General features: G+C 31.6%; 4 protein-coding genes and 1 non-coding gene across 5 annotated transcripts; 2 read left to right on the top strand and 3 right to left on the bottom strand.

Annotated features, from left to right (window-relative positions):
* Nucleotides 1-96: 96 nt before the first annotated feature.
* On the top strand, nucleotides 97-168 carry TRNAP-AGG. The gene has a single exon. It is a non-coding gene; the product is annotated as a tRNA-Pro (tRNA).
* Nucleotides 169-1,725: 1,557 nt separating this feature from the next.
* On the bottom strand, nucleotides 1,726-2,269 carry LOC17894827. Its single transcript, XM_006301739.2, has 2 exons — nucleotides 2,088-2,269; nucleotides 1,726-2,017 (listed from the first exon to the last, which is right to left on the bottom strand). Exons 1-2 carry the CDS (start codon nucleotides 2,267-2,269, stop codon nucleotides 1,726-1,728), a joined length of 474 nt encoding a protein of 157 aa, XP_006301801.2.
* A 1,277-nt stretch (nucleotides 2,270-3,546) lies between these two features.
* Nucleotides 3,547-4,912, bottom strand: LOC17896228 (paired amphipathic helix protein Sin3-like 4). The gene is made up of 5 exons (XM_006301630.2): nucleotides 4,789-4,912; nucleotides 4,459-4,609; nucleotides 4,196-4,379; nucleotides 3,864-3,959; nucleotides 3,547-3,757 (listed from the first exon to the last, which is right to left on the bottom strand). The coding sequence occupies exons 2-5, from the start codon at nucleotides 4,587-4,589 to the stop codon at nucleotides 3,686-3,688; spliced, it is 483 nt and encodes a 160-aa protein (XP_006301692.1). The 5' UTR covers nucleotides 4,590-4,609; nucleotides 4,789-4,912; the 3' UTR covers nucleotides 3,547-3,685.
* Nucleotides 4,913-5,179: 267 nt separating this feature from the next.
* On the bottom strand, nucleotides 5,180-5,774 carry LOC17896427. Its single transcript, XM_023788534.1, is given in 4 exon segments — nucleotides 5,180-5,303; nucleotides 5,404-5,480; nucleotides 5,483-5,701; nucleotides 5,703-5,774. Coding segments are annotated over 4 exon segments (492 nt in total).
* A 6,971-nt stretch (nucleotides 5,775-12,745) lies between these two features.
* On the top strand, nucleotides 12,746-14,019 carry LOC17895569 (transcription factor KUA1). The gene is made up of 3 exons (XM_006302640.2): nucleotides 12,746-13,166; nucleotides 13,271-13,479; nucleotides 13,558-14,019. Exons 1-3 carry the CDS (start codon nucleotides 12,878-12,880, stop codon nucleotides 13,846-13,848), a joined length of 789 nt encoding a protein of 262 aa, XP_006302702.1. The 5' UTR covers nucleotides 12,746-12,877; the 3' UTR covers nucleotides 13,849-14,019.
* Nucleotides 14,020-15,108: the final 1,089 nt, after the last annotated feature.

The raw sequence follows: 15,108 nt of genomic DNA, 5'->3' as shown, positions 1-15,108 counted from the left end.
CATGACAAGTTAGGTCAACAAAATACAGAACAGATGTAGATAAATTTAGTAGTGTACATTATTATGTAAAAATGAAGTAAATACTCTGTCAAAAATGGGCATTTGGTCTAGTGGTATGATTCTCGCTTAGGGTGCGAGAGGTCCCGAGTTCAATTCTCGGAATGCCCCTTTCTTTTTCTACAAGTCTTTTAATCTTTTGACTTTCTTTTTAATATTACTTCACCAATCCCAGTTTGCTTATTTGTTGGGCCAATGTGTTGAATTTATTTTTGGGGCGAATTATTGAAAACTGTACCTTCAAAAGGGCCTTACAACATCTCTCTCTCTCAACTTTCCAGTAGAATACTTATTTTTTGGATCACCAACTTTTTTTTTTTTTTTAATTTCCATTTTTCCAAAGGAGCAAACACCTTACAAGCCGGGCCAACCCACAGCACAAGGCCCAAAAAGTTATACGGCCGCCAGACCACCCAGGCATTTAACCCCTTAAATTACAAGGCTTTTGACAGCCAAAACTAGGCATGCAAGCCCAATTACAAGGATCCCAACAATCCAAACATGGCACGCAGGCCTAAAGGAAGGGAGAAAAGAAAGAAGAAAAGCCCAAGAGCCCAAGAGGCCCAAAAGGGGGAAGAGGCGGAGACATGCAAGCACAAGCTGGGATAAACGAACCTGGATCAACTTGCATAAACCAAAAATTTCGAGCAGGGGAAACAATCCTTACCGAGGCTGGAAAACAGAGAACCAAGTGCCCATAAGAGTGATTCCAGGACGCAGTCGAGATAAGACCCTGGAGAGAGGATCAAGTCGGGCTCTAATAATCAATTGGATCTCTTTGATGAGCACCCCAGGAGAGCGAGAACCGTTAGAGTGAATCCTCAAATTCCTTTCCCTCCACACAAGGTAAAGGGTAGCTTGAAAGAGGAGCTTAGTGATGTAAGAAACATGTCTTCGTGGCTGCGTAGAGTTGAGCCACAAAAGACAGTGTATAAAGCTAACCGGAGGATTTAAAGACGCCCTAACCATGAAGTGACGCCAAACCCTCGAGCTGAACTCACATTGGAAAAACAAATGGTCGCGGGATTCATCAACATTGTTGCATAAGACACAAGTGGAAGGGATATTTAGGCCCCAGCCACGCAACCTGTCTCTCGTGTGAAGGCGGTTCCAAGTAGCGACCCAACTTTGGATCACCAACTTTACGAGTTCCTTTATGATACTGTGAGTGCATGAGTGCATCTTTACTCTAAAGTTTATAAGCGGTGGGTACAAGTCACCAATGTTCGAGATTGTAAATAATGTCTTCATATATGATTAGCTAGGAAACGCAGTTCATATATATTATGTAGACCATATAAAATATATATTACTTAGGATATATACTTTTCAATAATTATTTCTATTTCTTGATTTTGGAAGTGATCTAGTATTTCCATTTTTCTATTTCCTCTTCTTTTTTTTTTTTATTGTTGCATGTTTTCACTTTCTTTGGGAAACACCCTTTTACAAACTTAAACATCCTTCGGCTTTGTTTCTAGGGTAAGGGTTAGGTACTAGAGGTTAATATAGCACTTGGGATATTGCAGAGCTGTGTAATTTAATTCAGAAATTAAAGACTTTGTTTTGAGATAATATAATGGAAGTAAATAGTAGAATTAACCTAATTATTCCTTATGAAAAAAAAAATACATAATATGGTCGCTAAAATTAGTAGTGGTATTTGCACTATTGGTGATCCAAAAAAAACCGTTTGCACTTTGGATGTTTCCCAAACACCTTGGCCTTCATCTCCGATCCAGGTTCAAACCTTAAGGTGACTTCACGGCACGCATAGTTTATAACTCCTATCGTCTCCTCTCTGCAATCTGTAAGAGAAAACCGCGATTCGAACTGCACTTCTTTCTGATTTTTTATATCTTCTACAATATTTTTGCCAATAGAACCGCTGATATCTTCATCGGAGACAAGTGCTGAAACCATTAGAAGCTGAGGCCAGCCGGGCTGGAGGTTGTAGTATCTGAATACAGAAGATTTAATTAGTCCGCAAAAACATGTATAATAGAAAGTAGTTATATTATTACACTTACTTTTGTGGGGATGAGGTAGCAAGAGTAACATTCTTGTAAAGCAAGGAAGTTTGAACATCTCCTTGAAGGCATATATAATAACCAGAAAGATCACCAGGGATCCTTATAGATAAATCCCACTTTGCACTAAGACGAGTCTCTGTTATATTAAGGACCGTGAAATCCATAGAAGATAAATTCATATCCTGTGACGGAGGCCGCGGTATGGTATCCCAAACGACAAAAGCTATCATACCAATAAAAGACAGGATACCAAGGAGACAACACGTACAGCAAATCACATGACTCATACTGTGCGCGCGATTGTGCTAATAGAGGACGAGGAAGATTTTTCTGAGCTAGCGGGAGACTAAAGCTGAGAGAGTTGGAGGTTGTATATATATAATGCATGTTTATATAGTTAAGGAAGGAGTTATATATATACACATATGATAGATATTCTTTAGGCTATAGTATTTTACTTTTTTCTATCTTTTTTTTTCTTCTCTTGGGCAAATTTCTATTTCTTTCTTTTGGAAGCTTTCTAGTATTTCCATTTTTACGTTTCCTTTTTTCTTTAGAGTGCTTTGATTTGTTAATAAAAGAGACGAGAGCACACGTTTGTGAGACACATGCATCCAAAGAAAGAGCGGTTTTCAGAGGTTTCGCTTAACACATGTACTTCTTTCACTCAACTCCTCTTCATCCTACGGTGTTCAACAAAAAAACTATTCGAAGTACTCAAGTAATTAAAGGCAGAAAGGCTCGACGATTTTTTAGGACATGCGTCTTAAAAACAATATTAATTAAAGAGTTTGAAAATAATAAAGAAATTTTAAATTTTAAATACAAATTTTAAACCAAAACAAAGCACAAATTAAAGAACAAATACAAATGTAACAAGTGCTGCTATGAAGCGCAATATAGTTGTATTTATTTATTTATTTTTCAAGATTCTTTAATACAATTTTTTATAGGATAGCTAGAGACCAAAAATATATATTTATATTTATATTTAAATCACCTATAGCTAGAGAGAAATATTTAAGAGAAGAACTCTTATTAAGAGCAGAATATATTTTTAATAACTTATATTAGAATTATTTTAAGAAATCAGGCTCGGAATTAGGGTTAAATACACTGTCAGACAAATCTCAACAAATAAAAAATTGAAAAATTCATTAAAAAATTTCAAACATATGAAAACATCTAGATGATTAAATAAATCAAAACGTCTTCACCAAAAAAAAAAAGATTGATCCACATCACAAACATATAACAATGTTGTAGAAAAGAAAACGAAAAAATCAATGAATTGGTGATGACATAAACTTTGGTCAAAATAGTGATATGCACTTAGCAAAAATTGAAGTTGTGTAGTATTTTACCATCCGGTTAACAGGATTCAAACCAAGAATAAACCGTTTATCTTCTTTTCAAACAAAAAAAAAAAAAAGTTGTGTAGTATCCATGCATAATATTCAGTTTGAATAGTATAAAACAACTTGTAAAATAGAGAACTAGTTTTACCAATTCAGCAACAAACTAATGATACGGCACATTGATTGAGTCAAGATGGAAGCATATAAAGTGATGGCTCATGGCTCGAACCAAACCAATCATCCATTACGAGGAAGAAACTGATGGAATTCCTCAAGTAAGTCCCGATGGCCTCGAAAAAGGATAGAAACCTGTAAAAATAAGACATACAATCACATCCTTAAATCCAATATGAGCAAAAAAATGAAAGGAAACAAAAAAACATAGCGAAGCACATATTACATATTATATATATACCTCACTGTAGAGCTCAGCTACGCACATGTTCTCCTTTTTATACGAGTTCAAAACGTTTAAAAATGACTCGAATGTTTCAGGATTCTCAAATCTTTTCTATAGATAAACGAAAATATAAGTTAGAAAGAGAGATTCATCTAAATGAAACACACTAGAAAAAGAAAATAAATAAATAAATATAAATATAGCAGTAGAGTAGATCTACATGAAGTAAACCAAATTTATTTCAACTTTAAAATCCTAACAAAATTATGAATATATCTAGTTTTTGGTAGACAAAAAATTAAAAACAATTTTTCCAATCCGATCTGCTAGTCTGATTTTGCAACTACCTTGACCTTGTTGACAAAATTAAATGCATCGTCAAAGTGAGCAATAGACTTGTTTGGTGGGGTTTCGTCATCATTGAGTGTTATCTTGTAACCCATTGGCACGAATGTATTGAAACCTAAGAGTATCTCTGGTTCCCCTTTGAAGAGTTCTTTCACTCTTAAGATGACACCACCAGTATCAACTCTACAATTTTAAAAAATATATAAAGTCATGGAAGAGTAAAAGTAAAACCAATCATTACGAGGAAGAAAAAGACAAATACCTTTCAGCTCGGTAGTCCTTCATGGTCTCAAGAAATTTATCATATATTTCATGGTTATCTATATACTTATCTCTTACAGCTCTGAGGTAATCAAGGGCCTCATTTGTAGTTGGCTTCTTATGCGGAAGCATGATTTCGAAACTAGCAAGAGCTTCATCATCCATAGAAATAAAAGAGAATAAGAGATCAACGTAAAATTTCAAATATTAACAACAATATTACATTGAAGATCAATTGCAATTGCAAGATCCAAAGAATCAAACTCGAAATCATCTCAATTAGGAGCAAAAACACAAACGAACATCAGATTTAGGAACTATGCTAACTTACTTTGTATAAAAGTGAAGAGGATCGATCAATCAAAGATTCATCGATACACAAGTGTAGATGGGCAGTACGTTACCTTTACACGGTAACAGGCAGATACAAAAAGACTTTGAACAATTCCCACACAAAAAAAAAGTCGAAAAGTTTTAGGTTACATGATGGTATTTATAAAGAGACGTAATATTACGTACGTTGAACACAATCTTTTGGTTTACATAACGATTCGATTTTCTCTCTTTTTTTTTTTGGTTTTTTTCCTCTTTTTCTTTTACATACCAAAAAAAAAGAACACTCCTCAATACGTTATATATCCACGATTCAGAATCTATTATAAAGGCACTATTGAGAAAAAGGCTTTTTAAAAAAAAAAAAATCTTTAAATAAGCTAATTCCTTCAAATTATATAATTAAAATACACATCTTCCATAATGTCTTTCACAACCTTACCGTCCAAATCACCAATGGAAGCAATCGATGAAATATTAAGCAATTGAGCCCAATTCAACATCAGATTGTATCTGACCGAACATGAAAACCAAAAAATAAGTGAGCAAAGAAGTTAAAAATATGTAAATAAAAATAAAAACGAGAGTGTAGAAATTAAAATTAATGTGTTACCTCTCAAAGGAAGAATGAGCAATGGTGACACCTTTGTAAAGAATAAAAGTCTGAAAATATCCTTTGAGACACGTATAAAATAACCAGGAAGGTCTGGAGGAATCCTCATGACTAAGTCCCATTTAACACTAAGACTAGTTTCTGCTATATTAAGCACTGTGAAATCCATAGATGGTATTATAATATCCGGGACATAGTCTTCTACACTTGGATTGTATTGTATTGCACGTACGCAGATATAAACGAAGATAGCGATGAAGATAAACAATATGAAGATCATCAGAGACTTATGCAGTTTTGTTTTTTTGTTGTGGTGTAAGTGTAGCACAAAATGTAGATTTGGGAGCTAGTTCTTCGTTTTCATAATCCATTGTAACGTAGAGATAATACTGAGAGAAAAAAAAAAAAAAAAGAGATTTAGGTATCCATTTTTGTTAAGGATTTGGTAGTATATTTTTCTAAGAAGATTTTGATAAGTACATATCTTTTTCTTTAAAAAAAAAAAAAGATTTTAGTAAAAAAAAAATTGCGTCAAAGAGAAATTTTTTTTTGGTTATCTTACCTTTAATATTATGAATTCAAAAATACATCAAATATTGGGAGAGTCAAATACGATCCATACTGAAAATATTATCATTATTATTACATTTTATAGATATTAAAGAAAAATAAATTGTATCATTCCCTTGTATTTTTGGGCATACCGCAGGGTAAAGCTTTCATGATAGAAGACTAAAAGTATATATAAACAAGTTGAAGCATTGCACTTTGAAATACGAATTATTCATCAGATGGAGGAAACTTCTCGAACGATATATAGAGAAACAGGTTCCATTATGTTGGGCTTTAGATTATTTGGATGTGGATCATGTGGATGGGCTTATGATGTGGCCAAGTAATATACATTACATCATTACACAACGGTTCCTAGTCTCTCTTCCAATGTTTGAGTAATGAGTACCATAAAATGATAAAAAGGTTAATTAGGACTTGTTTGGCTACAAATCAAAGAAAAGAAGACTAAAGTATAACTACTGATTATTTATTTTTTTTACTTACCGCCGCATCTCAAATTATAAGTGACCAGTTGTGTATTCCAAAGTATGTTCTAGTGAAGAAGATGACAATTAGAAGCAACTAATCAGCACCTTAATCTTTTCTCGTACTCGATCACGTATCCCAACATATTACATATATTGATATCCTCATCCACCATACGTACATGTGTGTGTGTGTGTGTGATATAATCTATTAATAATCTATATATGTGGAATTATAGAGTCCAACAAATAAAGTTATAAACTCCTTATTAGAGAACATACAAATTAACTAAAATGAAATATATGCTTAAATTATTAACTCAAGACTAAAGTTATACTTTCTTTTGGTTTATATCACTTGCTGAAGATAATGTTGAGACTAAACGTTATTTTTGTTGTTTATATATAATTTTTGTCATATTTCAAATTTCGTTTCCATTGCCTCTTAAATTCTGAAAAAAAAATCTTTGAAAGTCGACGACGCCAATGCTTTTGTGATAAATTTTAATATAAACAACAAAATTAATTTGCATCCCTGCTTAATATATATACAAATTTAATTTTCAGCAAACATTATATTTATAGTTAATCTCAATACCAGTCTTCCACTAAACATTGTATTTATAAGTTTAGTAACTTACTAAATCATTGGTTCCATTAATTCACTCTAAAAAAAAAACATAGAAGACTGGTCTTTACCATTTTTTTTCGTGTTCATGATGTTGTTGGTCGATGCAATCAAGCTCAAAGACTTATTATGCTAAAAAAAAACAAATTATCATTAAATGACCGTTTCGTCGTATACCTTGGACGTACGTAAATAAATTGATCCAAAACTCACAAAAAAAAAAAGCAGCTTTCTCAGCTTTAAATCTCCATATCATTCTATATTTATTCCATAGTTAGTTTGTTAACTACGTGTTTCTCTATCTGATGCTACGATATCTTTCAATTGTTAATTTGCATTTAGTTCACTCCAAAATGATAGTATTAGTTTATTTTGGTGGGTGCATCCTTTGATAGTTTGGTATATTCCCCATCTATGACTATCAGTTTGATCGTACCCTTTGTGAATATGAAAAATATCATCCAAGATTAGAGAAAGAAACACCAAAGTACAGTATACGAAAGAAAATTTCAAATTTTTTAATACAAATCAAGGGTCTTAATTCTAAATATTATAGCTAGTAAGTAATATGCATGATACTCGGTGAGTTATCACTTATATCAGTTTAACGTGCGTCAATTGTTGGACGAACATGTTGGAGGACATCTTTATGAAAAAGGAGAAGAATAAATAAATAAAAAGAAACACTAATTAATATGCACAAAATATTTATAAATAAATAAAATCAAAAGAAACAAAAAAATTTGCATAAATTTTAAAAAGGTTGAGAAGGTGATACATGGGTCCATGTTGTGTTATCTTCACCCAGCATCACTGTCCTCTCCTCACACCACAAATAATATCTTCTTACAATTTTTATATTCTATTTATTTCCCAATATAGATTAGAAAACTCTGAATATAATTGGTAACACTACAAATATCTTTACCATCCAATTTGGTAGCATGATCTTTTCGAATCTGTATTTCCTTATAGTTGCCACCCAAATTTCAGTACCGTATCTAGTATCTTTTCTAATAACAAATATCTATGTTTTTAAAAGAATTTTTATCAAGAAATGTATAGTTTTATTTTATTTTAGATACCATATCAAACCAAAGGCCAAAAGCCCAAAACAAAGAATTCAAAAATGAAATTTAAATTTTAGTTTTAACTAAAACTAAAAAGAAAAATCTATTTTGGTATCTATTCTTCACAATAACAAACTTTAAAAAGAAAACAAAAAATAATAGGATGTGTTTTCATAAATTATTGTAGACAAAAATATAAATCTTGCGCATGGCATACGGATTTTACAAATCACAATGTATGTAGCATGCATCATATTATATATTGTCTTAGAAAGGTTTTCTTGACGGTCGCTTTCTACATGCATGTTAGACAAAGTAGGAAAGTTGTGTCCACATAACTTTGGGGAAAGTTAATCAAATAATACATGTCTCTCAATTGAAACCATACAAACAAAATATGTAGACAATAATTGTGAGTATGTTGATATCTATAGATTATAGGGATTGAATATTATAGTTGGGAACAAATGAATATTGGGTGAGGCCGTGAGGGTCCATGACAAGAAAAGAATGAATGAAGGAAGTAAGTAAGTGACAACCAAATCTTTTTTCAACAAAGAAGAGACCCGAAGATGCCTCCTTCACCGTCCGTTCCTTCACTCCCTTTGTCCTCTCCACCACTCTTTTTCTTTTTTTCTCAACCCATTTGTTGTCTTCTTATTTGATTCTAATACACTCATTACAATTTTGGATCTGGCCATGATAAACTTTTGATCATTTTCAAGAATCACTTTCATTTGTGTACATTTTGTTTCAGATTACTCGGCCGGAAATTTTGTCCAATGATGTATTAGTAGATAGATTTTCAGATTTATTTTGTCGATTTGGTCAATGATTGTTTTGGCATTAAAATCTAAAAAAAAATTTGATGGTTAGTAGATATAATCATATAATAGAAAATGAGATGTATGGAATCTAGTGCACCATACCAAAATGGTTAGAACTCCTTAAATTTATATTAGGCCAAGAGCACAAAGCAAAGGATGATGCAATGGCCTTGCATACATATTTTGAATAGGCATAATCCATTATTGACAAACTAGGAAAGAAAAGACATTTTCCACTAGTTATGTATGGCATCATCGGAGTACTCAAGGGACCAATACTGCTCATCCTTTCCAATTTTGATATGATAAAAATAAGATTCTTTTTTATAAATCAGTGAAAGAAAAAAACAAAATATTATCTAAATATGATTGGAGGCTTTCACATGATATATCACTATCAACCAATCACAATACAGCTTTGCTAGAAGGTCACTTAAGCACGTACACTACAAATATGAACGCTCTATTATTTATTTCTTTACTTATAGTATAGTTTATTGATGACATTTACATTAAATAAACTATATAAGTAATCCATTTGATAAACCATTTACGTATATGAAATCCAAAATGATTAAAAAAAAAAAAATCTTTCTGCAAATTTTAATATATGAAATTGCAGCATGAGTAGGTTTAATTTAAACTAATTTTACATTTTGCTAAAGTAAATTTTGACATGTTCGGCAATTAGGTCCACATACAATGAATGAACTAGATGTGTGATTATGGCAGTCGTAATAATGTAACCACTGTGACAGGAACAGTTAATGCATAAAATAAATTTTGATGTTAGATTACTGAATGACGAACAAGAACAAAACGATAAATTAAAGATTGAAATAATTAGAACGGCCATAGTAATATTTTTACAAGAATTAACCATATTAACAAACGAAACATGTCCCAATACACACACACACAAAAAAAAAAAAAAAAAAGTTTGTCAAAATGCTCCTAGACTATGGGTTAGTGCACTCAAACAGGTCATGTGTACACCAACCATATCAAAATTCAAAAATTTAAGTATATGCTTTTAACCCAAAAAAAGTAAACGCATCGAATCTTTATATTATGATTTTGCTATAATAATGATACAAAATTTTGGGACTAAGTTCAATTCCAAGTGAGGAAAACGTGTCTGTGTCTTCTTGGTAAAACTAACTTTAAAATTTTTTGACACGCATGATGAGTTGCTTATACAATCAGTAATTCCAAATATAAAGCATCTTAATCGCATTTTGATTATTTTAACTCTCTAATAGTCTCTATCAATAATTTGTCACTTACAAAATAATACTCCATAAAAGAAGAAACGAACATCTAATGAAAAAATTGAATAGTCGTAGCTTTTATATTTTAACTGGAAACGAAGATTCTTCAATCTATCATCCACTCAGAGCTACGTGGATGGTCGATATATTGGATTAAACAAAAAAAGTTGTACTATATATATATATATATATATTAGCAATAGAAAACATAGTTAATTATAAGGAAAATGACAAAAATCATTTCTGACCCAATGTAATAAACTATATTTGTGGCCGTTTCGATTTTTTCATGTTTCATCAATTGATATGGGATTTTGATTTATTTTGATAACAAGTTATAAATATCAAATAATTTTTTTATTTCGAATTTATTCATACAATTTAACTGGTGCTTAACATAGAGAATGACCTTTTTGATATTTACATTGATTTAGATTTTTGTTATACATGTGCGTGATCTATTATTTCGAACTTTTTTATTGTTATTTATCGAGTTAAGTATTTGTATACTCACGTAGAGAAATACCAAACAAACATAATTTTAGTGCATGTTAAAACATAACGGTGTTCATAATTTTTCGTTGTTATTTTGGATAGTAATTCTTATAATTATTTGCCAATCATCAAATTCAATCTACAGTCCCATTCATCGATGGTCTAGCTTTCCTCTTTTTGCTTAAGTTTTGGATGCAAAAGTTGTATTGTGTATGCCGAGAAAGTTACAGTAATCTTCTCCGAAACTTCATACACTCGCCGACAAAACAAAAACAAAAAAAACTTCTTCATATCCACTCGGGGGTTCTCGTAACTTGCACTATCGATTCAATAACTACTAGCAGTATTTACAAAAGTCCACGAACCTAACCATTGGCCACAAATGTTGTAATACTTATATACGTAACGACAACGTATCCATATATGTACATGTTATACGAATCATCTTCTTTTTTTTTCTTCAAACGGTCGAAAACTGACCACGATATTGAAACAAACATAATCAGTTTTACAGTGTTAAAATTTTCTATTTTACGCTAATTATTCGGTATACAAATGTGAGGTTTTCGAAACTTTCAATTTATATTTCCATCAGAATCGACAGCAAAATCATTTATTATTTATGTTAATGTCATTCTTACGCAATTAATCAATCCAAATTTTTGTTGGATAACCATTTTTTTCTTCCAATTTAGATTAGGATACATTTTTTAACACAAATATTTTTGGTTTTCTTCTTTTTCTTTTTTGGTTAGTGATTGATTTCGATTTTCCAGCTATATTGTGAGATTGAGCGCGATTAAAATTGGTTGGACAGCTCGTTCATTAAGCTAGTCTAGTAGAGGAGCCTTGTTCTGGATAAAAGGGTTTTAAGAAAAATTATATTGGGTTTAAGAGTAAGCCAACTTTGTAGCTGTTCATAGTTCTTGTTCATATCATCTTTTAAATGTTTTTGATGCAATATCCTTGCATAGAAGTTAATGTTCTACCCATTGTTCACTCCAATTTTTTTAATAAAAATAAATTTGAAGTGTTTAAAATAAATTTTAAAAGTAAAAGAAAAAACAACCCAAAATTTCAAATAAACATAAAAGCTAAAATAAAATCTTAATATATTAACTCGTCTTAGCTTTTTTAGGTTGTCGATACTCGTTAATTATATTGAAGTGGTCTTCTTCAACCACATTTTCCAATCACTTCTCCAAATTATCTCATGCAACCGTTTCTTTGACTGATAACTTTTACTAGATTTGAACTTTAAATCATGTGTTTTGGCGTTACCAAAAGTGATATATGATTTTAAAATCTATATATTTAGAGATTAAATTAAATTTAAAAGGAAAAAACAAAATAAGTTTGCAAATCAATATAAAGGAAAATAAAATAAAATTTGAATGCATTAACTCGTCCTTGCTTTTCTAAGTTGTCGATACTCGCCAATTATTTGAAACCGTCTTCTTCAACCACATTTTCCAATCACTTCTCCAAATTATCTCATGCAACCATTTCTTTGACTGATAACTTTTACTAGATTTGAACTTTAAATCCCGTGTTTTGGCGTTACAAAAAATATATATATTTTAAAATCTATATATTTAGAGTGATTAAATTAAATTTTAAAAGTAAAAACAAAATAAATTTGCAAATCAATATAAAGAAAAACAAAATAAAATTTGAATGCATTAACTCGTCCTTGCTTTTCTAAGTTGTCGATACTCGCCAATTATTTGAAACCGTCTTATGTAACCACATTTTCCAATAGTTTCATGCATCCGTTTCTTTGACCGGAAACTTTTACTGTTTTTGAAATCTAACCGTCGTGGTTGGCGTTACAAAAAAAAAAAGAAGAAGTAGATGAACAGAGAAAAAAAAGGAGATTTCTCTTTATCTTTGGACCAATGAAAAAACAAATTGACAAAAGAAAATAAATGTATTGGACAAAACAGAGTCATTTGAGATTAAAGACACAAAGGGTCAAAGGTTTTTGTGGTGAAGGCTCATAAACAGAACATAAAGGCGGAATCGTCCCTATTTATAAGAAACCTAAACCTCTCTTTTCTTCTCTTCTCTTTACTTTTTTTTCTCCCATCCCAAAATATCTCCCATCAAGTAAGTGTTCTGCTCTCTTTGCTGAGAAGCTCCGATGTCGCGTAGTTGCTCACAGTGTGGAAACAACGGCCATAACTCCCGCACTTGTCCCTCAGAAATAACCACCACCGGCGACAACAACGGCGGCGCCGGAGCGAAAGGCATCATGCTGTTCGGCGTCCGCGTCACGGAAGCTTCACCACCTTCTGTTAGAAAAACTGTGAGTATGAACAATCTCGTTCAACTCGATCAAACTCTTGATTCCAACCCTGTTGAAGACGGTGGTGGCTACGCTTCAGACGACGTCGTTCACGCCTCCGGTAGAAACCGTGAACGCAAACGAGGTTTAATAAATACGTTTCCATCTCTTTCAATTTAAACCTTTCTTATTTTTTTACTTTTCTTGAAATTTTTCTTACTTTTTCTCCCATTTTCTTGAAATATTTAGGAACTCCATGGACAGAGGATGAACATAGATTGTTCCTCGCGGGACTGAATAAAGTTGGAAAAGGTGACTGGAGAGGGATCTCAAGAAACTACGTGAAGACTCGAACTCCGACTCAGGTGGCCAGTCATGCTCAGAAATACTTTCTCCGGCGGGCTAATCAGGGTCGTCGCCGTCGTAGATCTAGCCTCTTCGATATCACTCCCGATGCGGTAAAAAAAATCATTCTCAAAATCTTGAATTTATAAAAGAAATCAGAAACTGACATATACGGTTCGGTTTGTTATCAGTTTATAGGATCTATACAAGAAGAGACACAAATGCAAACACCACTTGAAGGGATACCTCTAGGATCTAGACAAAACCGTCATGTTCCTGTTCCGATTCCGATTCCACCATCAAGAAAAATGGCTGGTCTCAATCTCAGCAAGAAAGCTCCGGCAGCGAGGACAACGTTGTCGTTGAATCTTTCGTCGTCGTCGTCATCATCCAATGAGCAGAAGGCACGTGGCGGATCATCACGTGCTTCGGGGTTCGAGGCGATGTCGAGCAATGGAGATAGTATAATGGGAGTGGCTTGATTGATGAATGAAGATAATGTATTAATTTATTTATAATTTATATACTATATATATATATATATAATTAAGATAAAAAAAAAAAAGTATAATGATAATGATGGTGATTAATGTCGAATTTGAGAGAGAAATTTACATTAGGCTAATTAGAATCAGACTCAGGTGAGTTTTTAAGATTTAATTAGTTATTGTGTACAGATTTTTTTTTATGCCCTTTTGGGAGAAAGGGAGAAAGAAAGAAACAACTTGTTCGTTTTTGTTTTGTTTCGTTGTTTAAGATTTTGTATGGATGATGTGGTAAAACAACAAAGTTAGTCTCTGTGTTGTTATGGTCAAAACTCAAAAGACTTTAAATCAAGTTTCAGAGCTAAAGACTGTTTCAAAGCTTAACGAAACTTAATTGTGTCGCTTGAATAGAAGAATTGGTTTATTGATTGGGGTTAAGGTTAAGTGAATCTGAAATGCTTTTCTTATCTTATCTTTTTGTAAGACTTTTTCCAATAGTTTGCCGTTTTTTTCGGGTTGTGTGTGTGTGTTGATATAATGTCACATTCATGGAACCAAACACAGTTATATTACTATACTAGTAACAGTACACATTTTGTTTTTTATGCTGGACGTCATTTTATTTTTATACTAGTTTTATACAGAGCCTTTTATATATTCACAAGAGTTAAAAGTATATATTTTGTTAGGATGTCTAATATCAGAAGTTGTAGATAAATAAATAAAATTATTTAGGATACACAAAATATTATATAACGTACATGACTTTTTTATAGTAATTGTCATTTTTGTTAATTTGTTTTTAAGTTGACAGGCTAGAATTAGTATAAGAAGATGTTTTAATATCTTTAGCTGACTACACAAACTAAAAAAAATATATCTATACTATTAATTGGGAAGGACAACTTGAAGCCAAACACCCCCTAATTGAAAAAAAAAATTTCATGAAATATATTCCATTTGCCAAACAGAATTATTGACAGCAAAAAAAAACAAAAAAACAAAAACAATCTATATTTATGGAAATCATAATAATCTTTTACCATAAAAAGTGTACAATTAAATTCAAAATTAAATATATGTAAATCTATTTTGAATATACATAAACATATTTAATATTAATTTAATATTTTAATATAATTTCGAAATTAATAGTATAGATATAAAATCAAATCTAATAAAACAAAATCATCATATATCTAAAAAACAAAGATAATATTTTTTAGATTAATAAAAAGATAAAAAAATATGTTAGCA

Source organism: Capsella rubella, unplaced genomic scaffold (genome assembly GCF_000375325.1).
Source record: "Capsella rubella cultivar Monte Gargano unplaced genomic scaffold, Caprub1_0 scaffold_2, whole genome shotgun sequence".
NCBI lineage: Eukaryota > Viridiplantae > Streptophyta > Magnoliopsida > Brassicales > Brassicaceae > Capsella > Capsella rubella.
This window is presented reverse-complemented; position numbering and strand designations above follow the sequence as displayed.